The sequence below is a fragment of the Hakea prostrata genome, chromosome 1 (genome assembly GCF_041222555.1).
Source record: "Hakea prostrata isolate BN-2017 chromosome 1, UWA_Hpros_2, whole genome shotgun sequence".
Classification (NCBI taxonomy): Eukaryota; Viridiplantae; Streptophyta; class Magnoliopsida; order Proteales; family Proteaceae; genus Hakea; species Hakea prostrata.
Window position 1 is genome coordinate 32600034 of NC_142600.1, and position 18667 is coordinate 32618700.

General features: G+C 39.4%; 1 protein-coding gene across 3 annotated transcripts in view; it reads right to left on the reverse strand.

The window, feature by feature from the left end:
- The window catches only part of LOC149028771 (formin-like protein 5), a 125158-nt gene that overhangs the window by 58560 nt on the left and 47931 nt on the right, over window positions 1-18667 (reverse strand). For all 3 annotated transcript variants that reach the window (XM_089138954.1, XM_089138969.1, XM_089138961.1), the window contains 2 exons: window positions 18054-18654; window positions 17755-17957 (listed from right to left, as the gene is read on the reverse strand). In XM_089138954.1, coding sequence (XP_088995080.1) covers window positions 17755-17957; window positions 18054-18654 — 804 coding nt within the window. The remainder of the gene's footprint in view (window positions 1-17754; window positions 17958-18053; window positions 18655-18667) is intronic.

The following is an 18667-nucleotide window of genomic DNA, read 5'->3' on the forward strand; positions in this document are numbered from 1 at the left end:
AAATTAGGGTTGCCCAAAATATTCCAGCAATCTAATGAATAATTTGATTGAATAATTTTGGGTTTTTTTTTTTTTTTTTTTTTTTTTGTGGAGGGGGTAGGGGGTGTAAGCATTTTAACAAAAACTAAGATGGGATGGTTTATTTGGTGGTAGGGTTGAATATGGGATGTAACAAAATAATGGGGAATGTATATATTGTTAGACAAATATGGAGATCAAAATGGGTAGGGTAAGGGTTTAACAGAACTAGATGGGAGGGAAGGGGGTTGAGTTTGAGGCTTTAACAAGTCTTTCTGGGTAGGATCTAGAAAGAGAACAAGAACTTTTCTCTCTCTTCCATGCTCTTCCTTTTCTTTCTTTTTTCTTTTATTTATTTCTTTCTTTTCTTTTCTTTTTTCTTTCTTTCTTTTTTCTGTCTTTCTTTTTTCTGTCTTTCTTTTTTCTTTTCTTATCTTTTTTTTTTTTTTTTCTGTTTTTTGTTTTCTTGTTCTGCCGCAAGGAAGAAGAGATAAGAGAGCGCAGAGAGGTTTAGAGAGGGAAGGGGGGCAGCTTAGAGTAGGGGAAGGGTACAGGATGGACTAGAGCAGTCATAGGAGGTAGGGGAGGCATTCGGGGTGTTCATGGGGTCCTAGCGGTGTTGCTGCTTAGGTGCGGCAGCAGGGGAAAGGGATGAGGGATGCCTGCACAGAACAGGGGAGGGTGGGAAAGCCTTGCAGGGCTAGAGGAGGTGAGGGAGGGGCTGGAGAAGCCTTTGAATGAAGGGGAAGGGGTGGGCAAAGCTTGCGATGGTAGGGGAGAAAGGAGAAGAGGCTGGGGCTGCTTTACTTGGAAATTCTTTTGAAGACTTGTTGGAATTTTCTGAACAGTGCTAGACAGAGTTGCCTATCTTTGAAGAAGAAAGCTTGACAGAAAATCCACTGTGGCCCTCTCAAACAGGAACCACGGTTCTCAACTCAACATTCTTTAATCAGATAATCAAGTGTAACCTTTACAAAGAAAGAATAGGCTATTTATAGCCTACCAAAAGACTCTAAACCCAAGTGGGTCTCCTTTATGGATTAGGATCTCATTACATTTCAATCACAATTCACAACAGTTAATAAGGACTCTAGTTGACAGTTGACACATGCTGAAACTAAATTCCTAATTAACCAAAGATTCCAATTGACACATGCTGAATTCTTTCAACTAAAGACTCTAATTGACATATGCTGGAATTAAAAACTAAAGACTCACATGGTGAAATTAAAACCTCATTAACTAAAGACACATGCTGAAATTAGAGGATTAATTAGTCCAAGCGGGGAATAAGGACAAAATTTCCCCTCTATGGTTTGGCCAGCCTAGTGGAGGCTTCCCCCCATGTGTGGGTTTTGGGCCCAACTTAAGGTTTCGGCCAAGGGGAAATTGTTTTCTTCACGTTAGTTCTCCCCCTCTTCATGACATTCATCCCCGTTGAATGGTTGATCTCTGTTGGAACTTTGGGGGGCTGCTGTGACTGTCTTCACACTGGGCTAGTTTGGAATTCCACTAGGCCAGGTTATCATGACTGGCTATATCTGAGTGGGGCTATTCTGGTTAGTGCACGTGGCCTGTCTCTTCTTGGCATCTTCAGAAATGTTCAGGGGTATGAATATGATTTTCTGGCCTTTATGCTCAAAGATGCACTTGTATTCATGGCAAGGGATAGTTACCTCTATTATAAAGCCACGGCCTTCCTAGGATGATGTTAGTCATCTTCATTGGGACTGCACTGCAACAAATCTTATCTGAATAGGAGACCTGGCTTGAGTCTTGCCCTCTGTATGAAACTGTTAGAAACTGCATTCACATTGCTACCACTGTACATGATGGTCCATGCAATGAGACCTCATGCCTAAAGTCCTGTATGGAAAATGGAATTCTGCCTCCAGTCTTCTTCTTCAGTTGTGGCCACCAAGATCTTGGAGATTAGGTTGAGTTGGGCTTCTGGATCAATCCTATCTTCATTGTACTCACCCTCAAACTCTAGTGCTGGACATTCAAGGGTCTCTTCAGAATCTCGATCTTACTAGGTACTTTAGGACTGCAAGTCCTCTCCTTTTGGGACACTAGCAAAGTGACCCCTTTCATGATAGTAGAAACACTCATCAGGGTTAGTGCTGAAAACATGGGCCAACAATTCTCTATTCTGATAAGATTCATTAGCTTAAGTGCTGCAGCTATAGTGGAAGTGTAGGGTTTGGTGCTGCATGGGTCTCTCTTGTAATCTTGATGGCCCCACTTCTTCTGCACCAAGAGGGACTTTGCACGGAGTGCATTGTTGAATAGATCTCTCAAGTCTACTATGTCAGTGACTCCCACTACTAATGAATGTCTGACTTCAAACCGAGTTTGATCCGGGCCATAGTTTGGAGCATACTCTCTCTGGTGCCCATTGTTGATGCTAGAGAATCAAATTGCTGGATGCAGTCAGCGATAACACAGTAACTTGTTTGAGTGTATGGAACTATTCTTGCAACCTGGCCTTGTAGTGCTCTAGAAGGTACCTCTCAGTAAGTTCTCTATCACTCTATGTTGAGACAATCAATTATGATAGAATGGCTTGATGGGTCAATGTGATCTCAAGCCCTATATTTATAATAAGGTGGAAAGAGGACTATTACGTAAATACCCTTAGTTGGGTAACAAGAAATAGAAAATTACAGGAAATAAAACTCTAACAAAATTGAACTCCTAGGAGAACTCAACCAACATTCCCCCTCAAGTTGAGGCATAGATATTAGTCATGCCTAACTTGTCTACAATAGGAAGGAAATCTCCTTCCTTCAAACCCTTAGTGAAAATATCTGCCACTTGGTCTCCGGACCTCACAAAAGGCATGCAAATGAGCCCTTATTCCAGCTTTCCTTTGACAAAAAACCTGTAAATTTAATGTGCTTAGTTCAATCATATTGTACAAGATTATTACCAATACTAATGGTAGTCTTACTATCACAATATAGCATCATAGGGTTTGGAACTTGGACTCCAATATCTTCTAGCAAGCTTCCATAGTAGCTCACAACTCCACGAACCATAGTTTTATATTCAGCTTCGGTATTGGATAAAGCTAGCATATTCTATTTCTTACTCTTCCAAGTAACAAGATTACCTCCAACAAAGGTACAGTAACCTAACTTCCTGTCAAGAGATCCAGCCCAGTCTGCATCAGTGTATGCTTCTACCCTAATATTATCAGTAGGTAACAAAAGCATTCCTTTTCTAGGAGTTCCCCTCAAATATTACAGTATTCTAGTAACGGCCTTCAGTTGAGCTAAATATGGATCATGCATGAACTGGCTGACCATCCACACGGCATAAACAATGTATGGCCTGGTGTGACACGTAAATAAGCTTTCCTACAATGGGGTATTAACTGCTTTACACCCCAACATTCCCACTTCTAAAAATAAATCTAAGAAATACTTCCTTTGGGATAGGTATATACCCTTCTTTGATCAAGCCACCTCAATCTCTAGGAAGTACTGTAACTTCCCTAGACCTTTAATTTCAAACTCTCTACCAAAAACGTCCTTCAACCTTTGAATTTCCTTACCATCATTCCATGTGATCACAATATCATCCACATAAACAATAAGAAGTGTGATATTTGTACCGACTTCTTGAAAAACAAGTGATGATTAGCATTGCTTTGCTTGTACCCAATAGAGGTCACTACCTTTTCGAGGCGTCCAAACCAGCATTTAGGAGATTGTTTTAACCTATAAATCAACCTCTTCAACCGACATACTTTCTCTACAGTATTGTCATTAGAGAAACCATGTGGGATTTCCATATAGACTTCTTCCTCCAACTCCCCATCCCCATGTAAGCAAGCATTCTTTACGTCTAGTTGGTGCAAGTTCCAATCTCTATGCCCTTTTCTGCTCAAAATCAACAAACTTCCCATGGAGCTTCTAACAATTGGCCTTGGTATAATATGGTTTGTGACAGTGCTAACACTTGACAATCTCCTTGGCCAAACTAGATTTAGTGCTAACAAATTGTAAGGCTGATTTCTCCACCATAGGAGCATGAAGCATGGCTAATCGATGGCTTTCCTCACACTATACAAGGGCATAAGACCGTTCTACTGTAGGAAAGGGAGAACGACTCAATACTTGCACTCTCATCTGATCATACTCCACATTCAAACCCGCCAAGAAGTCATATACCCTGAATCTTATCAACATGCTTCCTAAAGTAGCCACATCATCCTGATTAGTGGGGTGATAATCCCCATAATGATCCAATTCCTGCCAAAGAGATCACAACTCTGCATAATATTAGACCACAATCAGTTCCTTTTGGGTAGTCTCATAAAGCTTTTTCCATAGCTCATAATCCTGTACATCATTCCACAACTGTCCATATATTTCAGTAGTAGCCTTCCAGATTTAGGCTGCAATATCAAGTAATAAGTATCCACGGGCCAATATTTGGATTCATGGAATTCAAAAGGAATGACATAATAAGAGAGTCATTCAAGATTCATTTATCCTGTGAAACACTTGTGGTGGTAGGTTTGATAATGGTGCTCGTAATGTGTCCAACAAATCCTCTTCCGACAATAGTCAGGTAGGCAAATCGAGACCAGGTAATTTGTTCCACCAAATCTTACCGAAAGAGGATGAAGAGTGGGGTAATGTTTGGAGCCAATGGAAGCAGTAGCACCTTTGGTGGTTACCGTCCAAAAAAATTGTTTGCAGTTCTTCAGTCTTCACCCTTTCTAAATAATTGAAATGTCGCAGAATGGAATAGCCAAACCACACAAACAAATCTAGGGGGAGGTGGGGGATGGACTTGGGTCGAACGGGAAGGGTTCCTAAAGGTGTCGTAGGCTAAGGGAGCGGTTGGGGAAGGTCTGCGATTGAGGGAGGGTTGTTGGAATTTCCAGTGTTAGGGTTAAGAGGGGTGGCGAAGACTTGAGGGTGAGAGAGAAGAAGCAACAAGGGTTGGGGGGTGCCGTGAGCTAGGGAAGGGAGAAGAGAAGCTGGAATGGGGAGGGAAGGGGGCTGTACTTACTTGACTGAGGAAGAGGCTGCTGTTTGTGTTGAACGATTGCTATAGTTTGAAGAGCATTTGAAAAAGATAACTCTCAAATTCCGCCATGGCCCTCAAGAAGACCGCGACATAGATTTCCTCCAAACTCAGATTTGTATTCAATTCAACTTCAAAATTGAATAGCTAGAAGGCTATATTTATAGCCTCAAATAAGAAATAGAAAAGGACTCTAAGTTGGAAAACCAACTAGAAATCTAATTAGCTTACCCAATAAACTTGACTAATACTTAACTATTTTCACATCAAGAAAACTCTATAACTAACTCGAGATGACTCCAATCCAAATTCTTAGAGAGATATGGAGTCCTAAAAATAAGGAGGCTAAAGTGGACTCAAATTAAGGGATCCCAAGTTCCCAACCTAATTGAAAATCTGTTGGTTGCCACCAAGAGTTCAATTTTGTTAAAGTTTTGGTTCATGTAATTTTCTATTTCTTGTTACCCAAATAAGGGTATTTATATAATAGGCTCTTTCCACTTTATTATAAATAGAGGGCTTGAGATCACACTGATAAATTCAAGCCATTCTACCATAATCAATTTTCTCAACCTGGCATCAGAGCCAAAAATCAATTAGGGGAAAAGGGGGGAAAAATGGTAAAACAAAGGAAAGAAAAAGGAGAACGAAGGAAAGGTTTTTTACCTCTCTCTCTCGGCTACACCACCATAGCTGCAATCACCGCCATCACCATATCGAAGACCTGCAACGATCATCATCGAAGGCCATAACCCCATCACTATTAAAGCCCATCATTGCCATCACCATCAAAACCTACAACGACCTACAACTCTACACCCATCGCCTCTTTTGTACCCATTGCCTCTCCCCTCTGCGACCACAAAACCCCATCGCCACTCCTTTGCGACCACAAAACCCCATCGCCTCTCTTTTGCAACCATAAAACCCCATCAAACCTATCGTCTTCTTCCTATTTAAAAGAAACCCATCGAACCCTTCTTCTTCTTCCCTAACCAATTAAACCGACCCACTGAACTGACCACTAAACCACCTAACCAATTGAACCCAACCAATAACCCATGCTTATTTTCCCTCCACAGTAGCCGATTTCTAATTTTCCTTGCCCCCCACCCCCACCCCCCAAAAAAAAGGATGTTGTACCTTATCCTATGAATCCCACGAGTCCTTAAATTTATTTGGGTGGTCAGCCTATTCAAATCTACAACATTTCATCCATTTCAAAAGGGTGAAGACTAAATAACAGCAAAAAAAATTTCAACATGGCAACCACCGCTGCTACTACTACTCCTACTGGCTGCAAACATTATCCCACTCTTCCTCCTTTTTCGGTTAGACTTGACGGAACAAATTATTTGATCTTGTCTCGGTTTGCATACTTGACTATTGCTGGAAGAGAACTTGTTGGACATATTATGAGCACCACTATTAAACCTACCACCATAGGTGTTTCTCAGGATAAATGAATCTTAAATGACTCTCTTATCATGTCCATAGTTGTCAAGGTGTCGCCTTAGCATCCTGGCGCTAATAGAGGCCCTGAGTCGAGTAACGCCCCAGTTGGAGTCCATAAGGCGGTCGCCGAGACATCGCCTTGGACGCATTGGACCCCTAGGCAACCGCCTTTGTGGATTTTAAAAACCACCCTTTTTTTATTCCAAATCAAAGGCCAAAAATGAATTGGAAATTAGATTCCAATTGGGAATCAACTAATGGTTGAATGCTTATATAGGTGTTGCATGGGATCATTTGTAACATTAAAATCATTAACAAACAAAAAAGGGAAAAACATAGAATTTCACTTGACTGAGTCGAGTGAAATCCCCAATTTCGAGCCCCAACCCCTAACGTCTCTCTTCCTCTCTGCCTCTCCCTCTGCTACTCTCTTCCTCTCGATCGACGACGACAACCAGTGACACCGGCAATAGCCAGAGACATCACCGGCAACAGCCAATGACACCTTCCTTCTTACTTTTGCTTCTTCTTTTTTTCCCCTCATACAAAAACCACCGTAGTTACAGGCTTGCAGCAGCAGCAGCAGCAACCTCCGGCGGCAGCACCGTACTTGTCGCTCACTTTCTTCTTCTTTTTTTTTCCTAAAAAGTCTGGCAATTACAAATCCCTTTAACGGTTGCAAGCTTGCAGCGGTGGCAGAATCCGACGGGTTTTTGAATTGTCTCAGGCAAAGTTTGGGATGCTTCTCCATTCTTTTGCTTTTCTTTTTCTTCTCTGTTAAGTGTGAACTGTTAACAGATTTTGTTAACGCCTAAATTAGTCGGCGTGCCTTTTTTTTTCTGTGTTTTAACAATGTTATAAGTTGCTACTCATTGTTTAATTTCTGTTTGGAGATTATTAACTAATTATTTACTTCTCTGTGACTTGCAAATTGCAATTAAAGTTTCTTTTGTGGTACCTGTGACATAGCTACTTATCTTCCCTACAATTCCTAAGTCAAGGATATCTACAGGTCTGATCTAAGATCTGGTCTTAGAAATTTCACGTGGTTGGTATTCATGTACTGTTCTGATGTCATACTCTGAAACTGCTATCTGGTTACTGCATCCTACTCCAAGTAGTATTTGATTACTGTTGTTTAAAGGTCATTCAACATCTTTCATATATTGGCCTTTTTCATTTGGATTCAGTATTAAAGATCAAGCTTTTATGGAGGTTGCTAGTTCAGCAACTTGGTAGTTATATTGATTCCTAGTTTGACAAATCTTGACCCATCCTATTGTCACCAGGTACCTTCCATGACTTCAGGTCCAGCCATTGGATCTAGGTGAGGTTTCAGCAGTGATTATATTCTCATAAAATGGCATTCAACCATAATTGTTTGCTCATCTATTCCTTTGACCAAGTTCTTTTGACTAGTTCCGGAATCTCTCTCTCTCCCTTAGATTGTTCTCATATTGTTGTTTATTAGCTTCAGTGTATTTTTTTTGTATAATTTTTTCTGATTTTACAGAATAGAAGCTTGATTATCAATTTATCATCAAGTGAGATGATTAGATGAATGCATAGGATTTTTATTGTGGTGTGGCATGGTGCAAAATTTAAATTATATGGTATCATTATCAATTTTATTATTGTTTTTAATTTTGCCTAATTATATGTGTATGTTTCATGTTTTTTATTGTTGATATTTACTAGTTATTTACAATGACCTCAAGGCCCTCAACTGATAATTCAGCGGCTGCTGCTAGTCAGCCTATTCCTAGTGGGGGTGAAGGTAGTTATGATCCCTCGAAAGACCCGAACAGAAAGGACAAGTCAAATGACCCAGGGTGGAAATATGGGTATTGGCTAGATGTTGCTGATAGGAATACAGTCAGATGCACTTTGTGCAATAGAAATTTTAAAGGAGGAATTAGAAGATTGAAGCAACATCAAGTGGGTGGATATAGGGAAGTTGTGAAGTGCACTAAGACCACTGTAGAAATTGCCCAGGAGATGAATGCAGTGTTGGTGAAAAATAAAAAGAGGACAGTTGTTACTGATTTGGATAATGAGGAGTATGATGAGATTCAACAAGTAATTGGAGAAGAACATCTTATTCTTGCCTCTACTAAAGGAAGTACATTACCTAGTGTAGGGTCTGAGGTTGAGGTGTGCTCCAAGATACCAAGCTCTGGGACTACATCAAAGAGACTAAAAAGTGCCCTCAATAAGGCACTAGTAAGGGGTCCCATGGATATGCATGTTAGACACACTCTTGAAGAACTTGTTGAAGAAAGGAGGGCAAAGGGTGCTACCCAAACAACAATCTTGAATAAAATGAGATCCACCGAAAGAAAGAAGCAAGTGGGAAGCAAGTGGATAACCACATCGCTGATTGGATGTATCAATGTGGCATTCCATTCAATGCAGTTAAAGCTAGAAGCTTTGAGGTGATGGTCGAGTCTATTGCACAATATGGTTCTGGGTATAAGCCCCCAACTTACCATGAAGTCAGGGTGCCTTTATTGAAGAGTGCAAAAGAAAGAACGATGGAGATGAGGAAAAATTATGAAAGGTATTGGAAGATGTATGGATGCACACTCATGTCTGATGGGTGGACTGACAAAAAGGGTAGGCACCTCATCACTTTTCTTGTCAATTGTCCAGAGGGAACATTCTTCCTTGGTTCTATGGATGAATCTAGCCATGTGCAAAATGCAAAAATGCTCTTTCAGATATTGGATAACTAAGTTGAAGAAATTGGGGAAGAGCATGTAATTCAAGTGGTGACTAATAATGCCTCAAATTACAAAGCAGCAGGGACATTATTAATACAGAAGAGGACTACATTATATTGGACACCCTGTGCAGCCCACTGTCTTAATTTGATGCTAGAGGACATTGGGAATTTGAAACAATATAAGAAGGTGATAATTTAGGGGAAGAGAATAACCACTTTCATTTATAGACACACAAGATTGCTGGAGGCCTTGAGACAGAAGACAAATGCCAGGGATCTTGTGAGGGCTGCAGTGACTAGGTTTGCCACTTCATTCTTGACATTGCAAAGCTTATTGAAACACAAGGATGACTTAAGGCACTTACTCATTTCAGAGGAGTAGACAAAATCCAATTTGTCCAAGACAGAAGCAGGGAAGAAAGTAGCTGAAACAACTTTTTCTACAGCATTTTGAATGATTTAGTTTTTATTCAGTACAATCGCCATCTTCAAGAAAGGTTCAATGAAAGGCGATTAAAGAGTAGAAATTATGATCCACTACTCCTTGATGAGCTTGACTGAAGCAGTGAGTGGATGGTTAATCAACCTGATGATTTAGTCCATCCTGAGGGTGATCTTACCTGGAGCACTGTTGATAGAGCTATAGGGGAATCTACATCACTTGAGGACCAGAACAGACAGAGGAGATGTCAACCAAGTGAATCAACATCTGCTGGAGTTAATATATGTTACTCACGTCGCAGGTCTTTGGAGAGGGTGTTTGAGGAACATGACTCTAAGTCTGATGGAGACATGGAAGAAGTGGAAGATTTGCATGATGATGAGAACATTGTAGATGATTTTGGTTTGAGTTCTTCCTCTTTGGAGCAACAACAACTTCGAGAAGATCTCCCACTTGCTATCAATTTGCTTGATGATGATTATAATTTATAACTAGCTAACTTATACTTTCTTATTAGAAATTTTGGATATGGATGTGTTGTTATATTTGGGATTTGGACTTTAGATTTTAGATATAAGTGGGATTGTTTGCTTCAATATTTAAAACTTTCTATTTAGATATTTGGCTATATGCTTTGTTTCATTTTCTTCTTTTACTTGTGAGGATATTTGGCTACAGCCTCAGCCGCAACAATGTAGAAGAGGTGGAGTTGTAGGTGCTGGTGGAGGTGGAGCCGTGGAGTTGTAGGTGGTGCTAGTGTTGGTGACATTTAATGAAGGTATGTTGTCTAATGTCTATTTGTTTTGCTCATGCATCTATGTGTTTACTATTTAGTCACATTTTATCTTATCTTAATTCTTTGTTAATGATAGTATGATACTTAGAATTTATTTAGGACCTACTATATGTGGTTTGTAGTATGTTGGATGACTTGAGCTAGGCTAATATTAGTTTTTTTATCATATAAGATATGATAGATTTATAATGAATTAGTGTATAAGACGTACACTAAAAAGTAAAAATTTCACTTAAAACGCCTCAACCTCCTCAAAGCACCTCGGAGGGCGCCTCGTCGACTCATCGCCTCAATTAGCTAAAACCACCGCACATCGCCCATCGCCGTGACAACTATGATCATGTCGTTTCTTTTGAATTCCATAAATCCAAATACTCCCCGTGGATACCTATTCCTTGATATTACAGCCTAGATCTGGAAGGCTAATACTGAAACATATAGACAATTGGGGAGTGATGTATAGGTTTATGAGCTACGGAAGCCAAAAGGAAATGATTGTGGCCCAATATTATGCTGAGTTGCGATCTCTTTGGCAGGAATTGGATCATTATGGGGATTATCACCCCACTAATCCAGATGATGGGGCTACTTATAAGAAGCATGTTGATAAGACTTGGATATATGACTTCTTGGCTAGTTTGAATGTGGAGTATGATCAGATTAGGGTACAAGAATTGAGTCATTCTTCCTTTCCTACACTAGAACACTCTTATGCTCTTGTTCAAAGTGAAGAAAGCCATCGATTAACCATACTTCATGCTCTTATTGTGGAGAAATCAGCCCTACAGTTTATTAGCACCACATCTTATTCGACCAAAGAGATTGTCAAGTGTGAGCACTGTCACAAACCATATCATACCAAGGCCAAGGCCAAGGCCAAGTGTTGGATGCTCTATGGGAAGCCTAATGATTTTGAGCAAAAAATGACACAAAGAAGCGAAAAACCAATAGCTAATCATTCTAAGACTGTTCCCACAACACCTTCTGCAAACATTGGTTTTTCACAGGAGGAATTAGCTACACTCCGACGTATTCTGCAGTCTTTTACTGCTAGTGCAGCCTCTAATACTGCTTCCTCCACTACCCAAACCAACTCTTACCTTGCTACTTCAAGTAAAACTTTTACAAGCTTCCATGTTTCTTCGGTTCTGCTCCATCATTGATAAAGGAGCCACAGATCATATGACAAGTTCATCCTCTTTTTTCTTACATTATTCTCCAACTTTCGAGAAAGATAAAGTTCGAATTGTTCATGACTCTTATTCTTCTAGTGCTAGAAAAGGGACCATTCATCATTCTCCATCTCTTTCTTTGTCTAAAGTTTTGTATGTTCCTTTAGCCCTTCCTTCTCTACTAATTTACATTTTATCAGTAGTCTTACACATGACTTAAATTGTAAAATCACATTTTTTCCATCCTATTGTGTTTTCTAGGATCTAGTAACAAGGATATTGGAAGTGGCAAACTAGACAATGAACTTTACCTGCTAGAGCCGATTGAAGGATTTACTTCTGCTCTGCATCTTCATCAGGTCCATTCGGTAATGTCAGACCTTCATCAGTGGCATCATAGGCTTGGTTACCCCCCTCTAAGAACTTTTAAGAAAGTATTTCTTGATTTAATCTCTTCTTATAACAAGGAAGATATTTTTTGTGAAGCCTGCATTTTTGCAAAACAAACTCATTCTATTTGTTTACATTCTCTTCATAATAGAAACTCAGTTCAATGCCACTGTGAAGATCCTTCGCAATGACAATGGCACGAAGTATATTGATCCTAAACTTCAGAAATCTCTCTCTGATTCTGGCATAATACACCAAACCATATGTGTTGATACGGCTGCCCAAAATGGGGTTGCAGAAAGGAAGAATTAGCATATATTAGAGATAGCTCATTCAATTATAATTGATATGAATGTCCCTGAAGAATACAGCAATGACGCTATACTCATTAGCATATATTAGAGTCTCTTCTTTTGTTATTCTCCCAGAGGTTTTTGGATGTGTGTGTTATGCCAAAATCACAACCACCAAAATAAATTGGATCCCCGTGGCCTGCGCTACATGTTTTTGGGGTATTCTACTACTCAGAAAGGGTACAAATGTTATCATCCTCCTTCCAGGAAAACAATTGTGCCCATAGATGTAATTTGTAATAAGTCTTACCCTTGCTATACACCTCTCTCAGGGGAGAGTCCTACAGGAGAGGTGTTCTTTTCAACTCTATACCTTAATATCACACACATAAGACTCCAACACCACCACAGCACAACTTCAAAGTTTAAAAAGAGTTTTCTAACTAGGAGACTTTGGCCAGTATACCTAAGGACTCTAATTCTCCTCCTCCGTCTTCTGAACCATATAAAGAACCTGATCAAGGGGAGACCACTCCTGTGAGGCACATCATTGAGGTCTTTCAAACCAAGGTTGACCAAAATAAGGAGGTGCAGACTTGTTAGAGGAAGAATTACAATCGGCCAAAGCAAGTGGAGAAAAGTGACATGGTACCACTTCAGTCCCTTGCTCCAAAATCATATTCTATTGTTCCCCGTAAGGTATCTTCTTCCGATCTTTCTACTGCCGTTAGAAAAGGAGTTAGATCTTGTACTTAGCATCCCCTAACTAAGTATGCTTCTTAAAACTCTTTGTCTAACTCATATCTGTTATGTTCCTAAAAGTTGGCAGGAAACCTATGCTGATAAGAGATGGAAGGCAGCTATGGTAGAGGAAATGTAGGCAATGAGGAAACATTATACTTGAGAGCTAGTTACACTTCCTCCAGGGAAAAAATCCGTGGGCAGCAAATGGGTGTTTGTGGTTAAACAGAATATGGATGGATCAATCAATAGGTTGAAAGCTAGACTAGTTGCAAAGGGGTTTACCCAAACTTATGGGATTGATTATCAAGAGACTTTTGCCCCTATTGCAAACTGAACATTGTCAAAGTTATGTTGTTTGTAGCTATGAACAAAGACTAGAACTTGCACCAACTAGACCTAAATGTCTTCTTACATGGAGAGTTGGAGGAAGAAGTCTATATGGAAATCCCACATGGTTTCTCTAATGACGATACTGCAGGGAAAGTATGTCGGTTGAAGAGGTCAATTTATAGGTTAAAACAATCTCCCAAATGCTGGTTTGGATGCCTCCAGACGGCAGTGACCTTTATTGGGTACAAGCAAAACAATGATAATCATCACTGGTTTTTCAAGAAGTCGGTACAAATATCACACTTCTAATTGTTTATGTGCACGATATTGTATCACAGGGAATGATGGTGAGGAAATTCAAAGGTTGAAGGAGTTTTTAAGCAGAGAGTTTAAGATTAAAGATCTAGGGAAGTTACAGTACTTCTTAAGAATTGAGATGGCTCGATAAAAGAAGAGTATACACCTATCTAAGAGGAAGAATGTCCAAAATTAGTATAAAAAATTGGAATGTTTGGGGTGTAAAGCAGTTGATACCCTCATTGATGCTGAAGCTAAACTTAAGGAGGAGGGAGAACAAAGGAAGATATCAAAGTCTAGTAGGGAAGCTTATTTACTTGTCTCACAAAAAGCCATACATTGCTTATGTCGTGGGGATAGTGAGTAAGTTCATGTATGATCCATATTTAGCTGATATGAAGGTTGTTACTAGAATACTACAGTATTTGAAGGGAACTACTGGAAAAGAAATACTTTTGTCACCCACTGATAATTTAACGATAGAAGCATATGCTGATGCATATTGGGTTGTATCTCCAGACAATAAGTCAACTTCAAGTTATTGTACCTTTGTTGGAGGTAATCTAGTTACTTGGAGGAGTAAGAAATAGAATGTGGTAACTTTATCCAGTACCGAAGCTAAATATAGAGCCATGGTTCATTGAGTTTGTGAGCTACTATGGTTGAAAGGCCTATTATGATAACAATGCTACCATTAGTGTTGCCAATAATCCTGTGCAATATAATCGAACTAACCACATTGAAGTTTATAGGTTTTTTTGCCAAAGAAAAGCTGGAACAAGGGCTCATCTGCATGCCTTTTGTGAGGTATGGAGATCAACAACAACAACAACAACAATAAACCTTGTCCCAACTAAATGGGGTCGGCTACATGGATTCTTGCCCTCCAATCAGTTCTGTTCGAGGCCATGCTAGATACAAGGCCTAAGCTATACATATCCTTTCTCACCACTTCTCCTAAGGTTATCTTAGGTCTACCCCTAGCTCTTCTAGTTCCTTCAATATGGATTATATCACTTCTCCGTACAAGAGCATTTATAGGTCTCCGTTGAACGTGGCCGTGCCACCTCAAACGACTTTCTCTAAGCTTATCACTTATGGGAGCAACTCCCAGACCAACTCTAATATGATCGTTTCTTATCTTATCCATCCTAGTTTTGCCACTCATCCATCTTAGCATCCTCATTTCTGCTACATTGAGTTTATCTATATGATTCTTTTTAACAGCCCAACTCTGCACCGTACATCATAGCTGGTCGAACAACGGTCCTATAAAATTTTCCTTTAAGCTTTAATGGAATACGCCGATCACATAAGACCCCGGACGCACATCTCCACTTCATCCACCCTATTTTAATTCTTTGGGAAACCTCATCTTCTAAATCACCTCTTTTACTTATGATTGAACCTAGGTACCTAAAACAATCAAGTGGCAAATATTTTACTAAGGGTTTGAAGCAAGGAGATTTTCTTCCTATTGTGGGCAAGTTGGGTATCACTAATGTCTATGCCTCAACTTGAGGGGAGTGTTGGTTGAGTTCTACTAGGAGTTCAATTCTATCAAAAGTTTTTATTCATGTAATTTTCTATTTCTTATTACCCAAGTAAGCGTATTTATGTAATAGTATTCTTTCCACTTTATTAAAAAAAGAACACTTGAGATCACACTGATAAATACAAGCCATTCTACCCTTATTGATTTTCTCAACAAAATCTCACCTAACCAAGGACTCTCAAATATCTTGCAAATTAATAATCAAAAGAATAAAATAAAAATGGATCTAGGGTCCAAACAACACACTAGACTCAAATAGGACCCAAACCTATAACACCCGAAATTGTCAAAATGACCAAAATACCCCTGGTTCGAATTAGGCGCCCTAGGGTTTGGGGAAGCAACCCTAGGCCCTATGAAATCCCTAGAAATGAGTTACATCAGAGGCAGGAAGGATTTGAGTAGAGTTTTGCAAGAGGGTCTTGCAGGAGAGAGCTAGAGTCTCTTGGATAGCCTTGTGAGATGCGGTGTTGCTGTATTCCATATTGTAATGCGTTTTTTCACACTGATATGAGTAATATTGAGGCATATAATCTTTCCAATTAACTTATTCCGTGTGTGCATTTACCGTGTGATTCCTGCTATTGCTTTTGTGTTGGTGTGTGGGATTTTGGAGCTGAGCAGAGTGCTTTGCGTCAATTTGGTGCTTAACAGGAACCCTCTGTTTTAAGGGTGATTGGTTGACCTCCATGGATATAAAAAATGTTTTAGAAGTACCATATACATAAACTAAGTCATGCAGTAAAAGCTACCATGGAGGAAGAAGCCAACTAGCTCTATTTTCTCATGTGTGAGGGACTGATGAGGGAGATTAGATATTGCCTGGATCTCACATGGAGATTGTGATTATGCTGGACAAAATTCTCGTAGAGATCGTCTTTGATTTAGTTTTTATGCTGTATTAGTTTCTTAGAAGGAAGTTAGCAGTTACTAAAAATTTAATTTCTTATTTCATGTAATACAATACTGTCAACAAACTATGATTAGTAGAAGTTCCTATTTTTGTTGCTTATTATTCTCCTTGCAATAACTAAGGATCCTTTGTAGAATAATTCCTTTTTAATTTTTCTAAGCTACGAAGTTTCCCAAATATGAGGAGGTTTCTCTTCTTGTAACCAGCCTATTGGTTATTTACAAAAGAGAAAAGGGCATACTAGCCCAGAGATTTGATGTTTTTTGGGAACTACTTCTCTCTTGTGTTTAGCACAGTTAATCAGTCACAGAACTTGTGGTGCAGCAGTGGTAACCTAAGGTGGTGTATCCTTGGTTTTAGATTAGTGGCGAAGCCTATTGGGCATCTCCTTCAATCTTCTTATCTACTTCTCTTTTCTCTTTCTTCCAATATTGTTCTGCAAGTTTTCAAGTAATTTTATCCCTCTATGGTGGATTACTATTTATTGGACTTTAAACTTGCTTTCAGTCTTAAAATCCTTTTTTGTTACCTTCGTAAGCCCCTTTATTTCTGTTAACGTTACATACTCTCTATTTACAGCATATATGTTTGAAGTTCACTCATTGTTTTCTGATAATCTATATAGTGGATTGGTTTTTGTTTTGATTTTGTAATTCATTACTCCATCTACTCCACTTCACCAAGTTTGATTTTGTAATTCATTACTCCATCTACTCCACTTCACCAAGTTTGATGTTTATCAGACTGTTTTGCAGAAAACTATTCAGGTTTTATTCTGTTGATACTTACAGTTTTCTTTTAGTTTCTATTTTCTGTCCATGCTTATATCTCCTAATACACAATCATTAGTACCCTTTGACATTTTTGCCACATTGTCACCCCTGTAGGATCTCCATAAAAATAACTTCAGCTTCATCCGGTTATAGTTTGCAAGTTCCATTCACTTCAAGTTTGCGTATTTCTGATATCCAGAATCACTATAATTCCAGTTTCTCCTAGGTTTGCTATGTTGACGTTGTTTCAGCCTATGTTACCCCATAACTTAGGCACTGATGACTATATGTGCAGCATATGTCCCTCCATTTTCAGTTGCATCCCTTTGATGATACATATGAAGGAAGAGAACAAGAACAATTATTTTATACTTCATCCCTAAACAAAAATAAAAAACAAAAAACCAAAAAAGTTGTTCACGGACAATTTGGCTTTTGATAGTTGCACGTAGTTTATAAGGCTATGAATTTAAATTACAAAAAATTTAACCAAAAAAAAAAAAAAAAAAAAAAAACCCATCAATTTTGTGCAAATCAAACTTGATCTAACAACATCTAATTGAAACCCATAAGCTTGCAATTCAGACTACTTCCTTCAAAAACATTCAACATCCTTTCTTGGAAAACGAAAATACACAATTCGCAATTGCTTTGTTTTTTATAGGGTGTGCATAGAAGTGAAAGCAAATTGTAATCTGTCAGGGCTCAGGAGTATCCATGATATTTGAGCATTCTGGCCTGGCCAAGTTGAGCAGATATGGTAACCAATAGCAATTGATTTAGTAATGCAACAGATCCAATTCAGTACCTTCATAAAGTGCATCATGGACTTCTTCTATTGTCATGTTTAATGCCCGTAGCAGAATTGACAAGTTTTGTGCCTTCTTGCGATCAACAATCTGCATGTACTGATGAGAAGCATCAGAAGAAAATGCCCCTTTCCTGAACTCATGTTTGTTTCTCTCAGCAGCAGCGTACCCAAATAGAGTTTCTATCGTCTCTTCGTTGAACCTATTAAATTTCGAATAAATTCTCAGAGTTTCTTTGACAGCCTATGATATTCAATCATTCATTCTTGTAATAGAAATATTGAGTTTAGACCCTTACTGGAACGATCCTGCCTTAATCTGATGCCAAACCATTGAATGATTATTTGCTTGAACCTTATCCCAGAAGAATGGCTTTAGCTTGGTTTTGGGGGTATCTCCATCAAAATCTGTATTTTCTGGATGATTTAACTTAGAAGCTGAAGGTCTAGCCATCTTAAGGCCAACAGGTACTTGTGGTGGTGTACGGGAAGGAGGGGAAACACCCTTTGGAGGGGCTGGAGGGCGATATCCAGGCTTCTTAGCAGGCGGCATAGGTGGTGGAGCAGGAGGTGGTGGTCCAGGAGGTGGTGGTCCAGGAGGTGGAGGAGCAGGAGGTGGTGGAGCAGGAAGAGACGGAGCAGCCTGGCCAGGAGGAGGCTTCAAAGGTTCAGGAGCACTCACTGTTTCTGTGTAGCTGGTATTACCATACCTGGGAGCACTAGCAGCCAATCCTAAGGAAAGTCCCTCTGTTGCTGAGGAATACTTAGTATCAGCCTCTAGAGGCAAATTGCCATCCAGAGAAGGACCCCTTCTATAGTGGCTATTTCCAATAAAATATTGACTTCCAATCTTCTCTTTTTTTATTGAGTTTTCAAAGGCAGAAGACTTATGTGAAGAACCTGAAAGTCCAAT